The 9187-nt window shown below is 43.7% G+C and overlaps 1 protein-coding gene across 2 annotated transcripts in view; it reads left to right on the plus strand.

Moving 5' to 3' along the window:
• IFNAR2 (interferon alpha and beta receptor subunit 2) overlaps positions 1-8502 on the plus strand; it is a 31141-nt gene extending 22639 nt beyond the window's left edge. Inside the window, exons 8-9 of one of the 2 annotated variants that reach the window (XM_026512066.4) lie at positions 1481-1611; positions 6253-8502. In XM_026512066.4, coding sequence (XP_026367851.2) covers positions 1481-1611; positions 6253-6960 — 839 coding nt within the window. In that variant the 3' untranslated portion in view covers positions 6961-8502. The remainder of the gene's footprint in view (positions 1-1480; positions 1612-6252) is intronic. The other variant, XM_026512214.4, reaches the window with a different exon arrangement.
• Positions 8503-9187: the final 685 nt, after the last annotated feature.

The raw sequence follows: 9187 nt of genomic DNA on the forward strand, positions 1-9187 counted from the left end.
CAAAACAAATAAAATTGAACATCCCTGACCTCGTGGAGCTTACATTGCAGCAGAAAGATGGAAAAACAAAATTTAAAGGGCTACTTGCAGTCAGAAGGTTGAAATTTTTCAAAAGGAATTTTGATGACAAACTTAAGGGGCACTCAGGAGGACAGAGTGGGTTCGGTAGAACCCTGGTGTGGCCGAAGTCCAGACTCAGGATGATCCAGTTGTTTCTTTCAGACAAACTCTTCTTTTCCACCTCTTCCTGCCTGTAGGGCCTACTGTTAAATAACAGACATTCAAATAAATTTTAAAGATCTAATTAGCTCTATTGAATGGTTTGAGAATGGGGAATCTGGCAACATCGCATCTAGCAAGTAGAAAGGAGCTCCAAAGGGCTTCAGAAAAGGAAAGGTTTTTAAAGTCAGGACAGGAAAGTCACACGGAAGAAAAGCATTCTCAAGTGAGGTCACCTCCCTTTGGGGGACAAAAGGGTCTTATTATATTAGGTGGATTACCTTGTGGTTCCGAGCAGGAAATTCCGGAATGACCAGTTAAGATTACAGTCCTGGGGGAGGTTGAAAATGCAGTCAGGTTAGGTGTTAAGCCTCCGTGTGGTGGTGTGGGCCAGGCATAAGTGACTCCATTTTGGGCGTGGAGTTTTGTTTTGTTTTTTAACAATACGAACAGGTCACGTGGCAATTGAGCACTTGAGATGTGGCCAGGATGGCTGAAAACTGAGTTTGGTGGGGTTTCTTTTCAATTTTGGTAATTAGTTAAATTTTTTTAAAGATTTTATTTATTTATTTATTTGACAGAGAGAAAAGGAGAGAGGAGAGCGAGCACAAGCAGGGGGAGAGGCAAGCAGAGGGAGAAGCAGGCTCCCCACTGAGCAGGGAGCCCGATGTGGGACTCAATCCCAGGACCCTGGGATCATGACCTGAGCTGAAGGCAGACGCTTAACCCACCGAGCCACCCAGGCGCCCCTCAATTTTGGTAATATAAATTTAAATAGTCATGTGCAGCTCATGGCTACTGTGTTGGAGAGTGCAGTCAACGAACATCATTAGAAACTGGAAGATAGAGGCGCCTGGGTGGCTCAGTCAGTTAAGCCTCTGCCTTCAGCTCAGGTCAGGATCTCAGGGTCCTGGGATCGGTGGGCTCCCTGCTCAGCAGGGAGTCTGCTTCTCCCTCTCCCTCTGCCCCAACCCTGCTTGTGTTCTCTCTCTCTCAAATAAATAAATATAATCTTAAAAAAAAAAAAGAAAAGAAAGAAACTGGAAGACGTTTTACTTTGGAAAATTAAATCTGCCACTTTTATCCTTGGAAAATATGTATACTCGGATTCCATCCCATTCTACTGTGTTTAACAACAGTTTTTCTAACGTTTGCTCCTTCGGTACCTCATTCCATCATCAGCCCAACGTGCGTTTATTCCCGTCTGTGATCATTTATTGAATTTATTTCAAAATAAAGCCATTTCATTTTTCACCAACAGGATCATCAGAATCTGCCAAGATAGGAGGAATAATTACTATGTTTTTAATAGCTGCTGTCTTCATAAGCACCATTCTAATACTGAAACGGGTTGGTTATATATGCTTAAGAAATGATTTCCCCAAAGTTTTGGTATGTAGTCTCTTTTTAAGTTTCTATCTTTATTTTTTATCTTAAGGATTTTTATTATACTCTCAAATATTTTCACAGCAGGAAAAAAATCCCATTTTCTAAAAACACCAAGGTGTTTTATCGCTGAATAATACCTGAATGTATATGTATCTATATTTCCATTTTCTGTTTTCTGTTTATACTTCACCCCCATAATATTTTTAATGATCACCTAGTAGTCCATAGGCATTAATGTATTCTCTTTCCCTTAATCATTTTCCAGCTATAGGGCATTTGAAATGATTTCTTTTCCTTTCTTTTTCTTCTTTGGCCTTTATGAATAACGCATCATGTTTCATTAACGTTTTTTGTAAAGATCATCTTTCAGTTTGGGTTATGTCAGTGGAACGTGTACACAGGTAGATTTATCTTAGAGAAAGATAAAGGACCCATTTATAATGTCAGTGGCAACGTGTAGGTGTCCACATTTCTCCAAAGCTCTGCTGATACTGATTAATCGTTTTTACTACTTTGGTTCATGTATCGTGTGTATAAAGGTTGCCCACAGTTGCTCTCACGTGTGTTGCTTTAATTATTAGTGAAACCAACCACTCTGTCTGTGCTTCCCAAGGTGCGCACTTGCTGCTCAGAGCCTTCAGCAACTCAGACAAGTTTGAGTACTGATCTTACATATTTCCAGAACCTTCTCATGTCTTTTTTTTTTTAAGATTTTATTTATTTATTTGACAGAGATAGAGACAGCCAGCGAGAGAGGGAACACAAGCAGGGGGAGTGGGAGAGGAAGAAGCAGGCTCATAGCGGAGGAGCCTGATGTGGGGCTCGATCCCACACCGCCGGGATCATGCCCTGAGCCGAAGGCAGATGCTTAACCGCTGTGCCACCCAGGCGCCCCTCTCCTCATGTCTTTTGACACATCTGCCCATTATGTATCATTTTCTCTATCCCATTGCTGTCTTTCCATATTCATGTTATAGTTTTTCATTCAGAAAGATCTCATGTTTCTATGTTTGAACTCATTTCACATTTTTCTTCTCATTTTTTAACAACCACCTATTTAAATATTCCTCCATGGTCGATAAAACTGTACTCTTCTTTTTCTTGTTCTTATTTGTTCGGGGTGGGTTGGCGAGGGATTGTTTATTGGGTGGTGTGTGTGCTTTGGGAAATTTTAATTACAACTGGTATTTGAACCCAGCCGGCATTTGGCTGTGCCTTAGGAAGTGTAGATGGCTCTGTACTGCCTTTCATCCATACCGTGATCCCTGCCTTTCAAAAATGGACTTTATTTTTAAAGATTTATTTATTTATTTGAGAGAGAGAGAAAGCGAGCACGTGAGTGCTTGCGTGCAGGGGGGAGGGGCAGAGGGAGAGGGAGAATGGATGGATGAGCAGGGAGCCCAACGCAGGGGTCAGTCCCACCACCCTGAGATCGTGACCTGAGCTGAAACCAAGAGTCAGACGCTTAACCGACACTTAACCGATTGAGCCACCCAGGTGCCCCAAGAATGGACATTTTTTATCCTCGGTGTAAAATATCATTCAGAGTCTTTTACGCCAGCAGCCAGTTGCAGCCTTATCTCAACTTTAATCCACCTGTCTGCCTTCTATTTATTCCTTTGGCCTTCAGCGTTTAGGCAAACCCTACTCCAACCCCTATTTCTCACCGCAGCTTTGAGATAAAATGGCCTTTAGCACCACACCCATTCCCTCCTAGATAAATTCTCCCCCTCGATTACCTAAACTGGTTACTAATCCTCCCCCCAGGTCTTCCTGGAGTTCCTCCCCTCCCTAAAATGCATTCAAATTCTATGCTAATTTTATATATGAATCTGTTATTTATTGCATTGACCCAAGTACTGAGAGGAGGTGTTGGTAACTTATGTCTTTCTAGTATTCCTCCATTAAAAATTGTTACTCTATGGACCCTGGGAAACAAATTGAGGGTTTCAGAGGGGAGGGGGTGGGGCGATGGGTATTAAGGAGATCACGTGCTGTGATGAGCGCTGGGTGTTACATGCAACTAATGAATCACTGAACACTGCATCAAAAATTAATACTGTATACTATACAGTGGCTAACTGAACATAATAAAAAATAAATAAATAAAAGGGAAAAAGGTAAATGACTAAAAAAATTGTTACTCTATGTTTAAGTAAAAACTCTGGGAATGGCAAACAGAACACTCAATGCCTAGTACATTTGTGTATATGTGTTTAATCAGAAATACATGTTAAGGGGCGCCTGGGTGGCACAGCGGTTAAGCGTTTGCCTTAGGCTCAGGGCGTGATCCCGGCGTTATGGGATCGAGCCCCACATCAGGTTCCTCCGCTGTGAGCCTGCTTCTTCCTCTCCCACTCCCCCTGCTTGTGTTCCCTCTCTCGCTGGCTGTCTCTCTCTCTGTCAAATAAATAAATAAAATCTTTAAAAAAAAAAAAAGAAATACATGTTAAAAAAATTTTTAATGGCACCTTTTTTATCCTTTTTTTTCTTTTCACTTTCTTTCGCTTTTTTGGTTTTTTGGTGTTTGCATTTAACAAATATTTATTGAGTACCTACCATGTGTCCACATGCTGTAGGCACTAGGGATACAGAAGTGAACAAAACAGACAGAAAATCCTGCCCTCGTAGATCTTAAAGTCTGAGGAGTAAGGGTAGAGACAATGATAATTTATAGGTGATATAACTGGTGAAGTAAAAACCTCACATGAATCTAGAGATCAATTATTAAGATTAATAAGTTTAACAGGGTTGGTACATATGAAATAACCAACATAAAAATAAACATGAAGCTGCTTTTTAATACCCAAGAAATTAAATCTACAAATCATTGTGTAAAGCTCTGTGAATCTTCACAAACTCAGTGTACCCATGTAACTCATGCCTAAATCGAGAAAGAGAATATAATCAGCCTGCCTGGAAGTCTCTCTCCTGACACCTTCTAGTAAGTACCCCCCCCCCCCCACCAAGAATAACCACTGTCCTGATTACTAACAGCATGGATTAGTTTTACCTGGTTTTGAACTTGGAATCCTACAGTTCAGTGGCATCATACAGTTTTTTAAAAATACCATTAGAGAGGCACCGGGGTGGCTCATTCAATTAAGCGTCTGCCTTCAGCTCACTCAGGTCATGATCTTGGGGTCCTGGTATCAAGCCCCACATCTGGCTCCCTGCTCAGTGGGGAGTCTTCTTCTCCTGCTGCCCTTCCCCTGGGCTTGTGCTCTCTTCCTCACTCACTCTCTCTCTCTCAAATGCATAAAATCTTTAAAAAAAATTTTTTAATAAATAAAAATAAAAATACCATTACAATAGTAATGAAAAATATTCTTAAAACGTTTAAGGAATCAGTCTAATAGAAGACATTACAGGTCCTTTGTGGAGAAAATTATAAAACCTTATTGAAAGACATTACAAAAATTTGGTCAAGTAGAGAGCCCAGAACCAGACCCACACATATGGAAACATGACTAACGATGAGTAAATATTGCCATGGGGAAAGGATTGGCTGGTCAATAAATGTATCTATATGGGAGAAAATGAAATTGGGTCTCTACCTCACACCATACACAAATATCAGTTCCGAGTATATTAAAGACTAATGTGAAAGGCAAAACTGTTAAAGTTTTAGAAGGCATGGTAGGAGATTCTCTATGACCTTGGGGTAAGGAAGATTCTCGCGGACACAAAAAGGAGAATCATGAAGAAGAACATCGATACATTTTTTTTTACATTAACATTAAGAATTTCTTTTCATCCAATGTCATTGATGATGTAAAATGATAAACCACAGGCTAGGGGAAAATACATATAACAAATAATCATAATAACATAAATAATCAACAAATAATCAGCATCCAGGTTATGGAAAGAGCTCCTATGACTCAATAAGAAAAAAGATGAACAACCCAATAGAAATGCACCCCAAAGCTGGGTTAGGTAGAGTAGGGGAAGAGCAGGTTTGTCAAATTGGGGAGCCCAGGTAGGCATAGGAAAATAGAGTATCCAGCTGTATCACCGCAGTGCTCTGTTCTAAAAGCTGGAATAGAATGAGTTCTGGGAGTCTTGCCATTCTCACCCCTGACTTTAGGGATCTTCTACACCTTTAAGGTCCAGGGGACCCCGATGGAATCGGCTCCCTAATGTCTCTCCTCACCCACGGTTCCCTGACACCCCTTAAGAATGTCTTGGCAATCCCGAATCTGAGTGGATTGATATCCCCTCCCCCGACATCCAAGAAGCTGCAAGGGGAGCGCAGTAGGAAGGAATGGAAGCCAGAGCCTCGTCTCTGCTGCACGCAGCCTACCTAGCCCGAAATGCAGCCTCCCCGCCACCACAATGCATGAAACTTGGGCAAGTTTTTTCGACCTCTGCGCCTCATTTTCTCTCCTGTAAAATGGGGAGAAGAAGCGTAAGCCTACTTCTTGGCATGGTTGTGGGGGTAAAATGCATTATAACACGTAAGCAGTGGGACCCAGCAAATAGTAAGTAAACACTACATAATTCTTAGTTCTTGTTACTCATATTGCTGACATCATCATTACCCTTCCTACCCCTGTGCAGTTACTCTCGTTGAGTTTTATTATGTCAAAAAGTAAAGAACAAACAGAATTGATTCTCTCTCTCTCTCTCTCTTTTTTAAAGAATTTTCATAACATGTCATCCTGGGTATTCCCTGAGATGCCACCATTGGAAGCAGTGGCTTTCGTGGAGGTGATTCACATTAACAGGAAGAAGAAAGTGTGGAATTACAGTTACGACGACGAGAGTGACAGCAATGATGAAGCAGCCGCCCCTCTGACAAACACAGGTGGCTATACCAAGCATGGGCTGGTGGGTGGGCTTCTGGGTCCCACCTCTGCCTCCTCGGCCACCTGGGAGGACCGCCTGGAGCCCGACACCGAGGAGCGTGACCTGTCCGAGCCAGAGGCTGACACTGACCCCCTGATGGCACTGGGGACCAACCCCGGGGGGTCAGAATGCACCAGTGGGGCCTACGAGGGGAGAGGGAAGCTGCTGCAGGACCCCTTTTCTAAGGAGGACAGCAGCTCCACTGAAGGGTCTGGGGACAAAATCATCTTCAATGTAAATTTAAGCTCTGTGTTTGTGAGCGCCCTCGATGATGACGACTCAGAAGCCCCTCCAGCGTCACCAAGTTTTCCAGAAGAGACATACAACCTAGAGGATTCCCACAGATTGGAAACAAGTTTTCTGGAGGCCCGCGGGGAAGGGACACAGCCACCCTTCCCCACACCCTCTGCAGAGTGTCCGTGGCCTGAAGTCGTGCTTTCCGATATAAGTGACAGTTCTGAGTCAGGTGTTGACACTGGGGATGGCTATATAATGAGATGAACCCCCCAAATATTTAATTAATGTGGACTGACAAATACCTCCAGGGTTTCCCTCCCTGCACCGTCACTTTCTCCTCTGTGGTCTGCAAGTGTTCCTGAGGGAACGTGTTGGAGACCACAGTTGCCTCTCCGTGGTTCCTGGTGATGTCGTCTATGCAAATTTCATGCAAATTACCGATATGGGAGGGGAGTCCTAAGGCAACCAGGGTATGCTTCAGTGCACTGTTTACCTGTCCTCGGTGGTTTTCAGGGGTGGTCTAGGGCCCTGCAAGATTTCTGGGAAATAATGAAATTAGCCAGGGTGGGAGTGGGGAGAGAAAAGAAAGACACTCATTCAGGAGGGTTTGGAGCAGGAGCAGTCAGCAGTGTTGAGTCCAGCAGGCTCAAGGAAGGAGCCAGAAAGCAGGCAGGAAAAGAGGAGGAAGGGAAGGCAGCCAGAGGGAAAAGCAGGGGACCCACAAAGAAACAGAAGCACATGTTGGAAGGAGGGAAGGTCCAGCCCAGTATTGAGCTCCTCCCACATGTCACATTCTGTCACCTACACGCAGAGAATTCGACACTCGGCCACTTGCCCAGTACTCCTCAATTTGAGTGAGGAAGACAAACTCACACACATAAATAACTCTAGCGTCAGGCAGGTGACTAATAGGAAACATTCGCATGAGCGAGGGGGATAGAATCTCAGTGCCAAATTTTAAAATAAAAAAAAAAAAGAGCGAGAGAACAAATGCAAAATTGTTTCAAGGTCTTCAGAAGAAATAAGACACAAAATTCCTGGAGAGCCTATTTAACAGTTGAAGAAGTGCTGTGTGCCCTGATTCCAAGTGTCCTATGTGTGACCAGAGTGGATGGGGGGAGGCAGAAGGGAAGTTCTAGAACATCGTGTAGCAAACCAGACAAGAACTGGGACTCAGGTCTGACTCTGCTGCTATTAACCTGTGTGACCTTGGGTACCTTGCTTAGCCTCTCTGAGCCTCAGTCTCTTCATTTAGGAAATAAGGGGATTGAACTAGGTAATCTCCAAGATCCAGTGGTGCTAGGAGAAATATTCGAAAATACAGGAAAGAAGACTCCAGTGGAGGTGCTACAACCCCGAGAGGCCCCCAGGGTGAATCAAATGTGTGGGACCTCCTATCTTATTCCCCTCGCCCCAAGAGCAGGCTTCTCAGACCTTTCTTCTAAATCCATTCAAAAGAGGGACAACAACAATAATGAGTTCAAGGACTTGGAAGAGATTATTTTTATAACTGTTCTAAAGTAACTCAAAGGAGAGGGATGTGAGAGGTGAGGGGGTTATTTAATGACCTGATGAAATCCCATAGGGACTTTGTCCTGTGAAGAGTCCAATTCTCTGCCCTCTTAAATCATCTCTCATATTTTGAAAGCTTTCCAGAGTGATGTTTTGGAATGCGCTTTTTATGGCTGTTTTATGTGTGTGTGTGTGTGTGTGTGTGTGTGTGTGTGTGTGTGTGTGTTTAAATTTTGTATAATTGTCTGAAGTTGGTGAAGGATAAATACTTTTTAATACAAACTTGGTAATGTCTTCAGAGTTGTTTCTCATTAGTGTAAAAATGCAGCCGCTTTGTGGTTCTGCTGGCATCTCTAGGGTTAAACAAAAGTCTCCCTGTGTGCGGTGGCCAGCAGGGGCCAAGGGAGCATCCACCCTCTGGGGCTGTGTTCCTGGTGGTCAGATGTCAAGCAGCGCCTTACATCACCCTGTACTTACCCTGCTCTGGGATTTCCAGCCTCACCACCGCCCAAGCTTTGAAAGAGGAAATTAAACCTCTCTCAAGCAGTCTTGTGAGAATAACAGGTTTTTGCCCCGTAAGTGACTTGGTTTTGTGGTGTTTATCCGTGGGCGGGAGGGGGTAAAGAAGACCCTTTCAAACAGTCTTCGCTAATGGAGTGCTTTAAAATCAACCTATTTACAGGGAGAGGGGATCATAGGGAAAACTTGGAGAAAACTGAATGGTGTCAAGAAAAACCACCACCACCCATAACCCCAGATAGAACCTCTGGGTGGGCGTTGTAATGTATTTATTTAACTTGGAAAAGCATGCAATTAATGTTGGGGGCGTGTCTCCCCAATCGGGGCACTGTACGTACAGTTCTGCAACCGTTTTACTACTGGTGTTTTCCACCCACCCGTTGGGGGAAACAAGGTCCCCTTCCTCCTCATCTCCCCACTACCCGCCCGGGCCCAACCGGCCAGGCCCCCACGACACCGC

The sequence above is a fragment of the Ursus arctos genome, unplaced genomic scaffold (genome assembly GCF_023065955.2).
Source record: "Ursus arctos isolate Adak ecotype North America unplaced genomic scaffold, UrsArc2.0 scaffold_4, whole genome shotgun sequence".
Lineage (NCBI taxonomy): Eukaryota > Metazoa > Chordata > Mammalia > Carnivora > Ursidae > Ursus > Ursus arctos.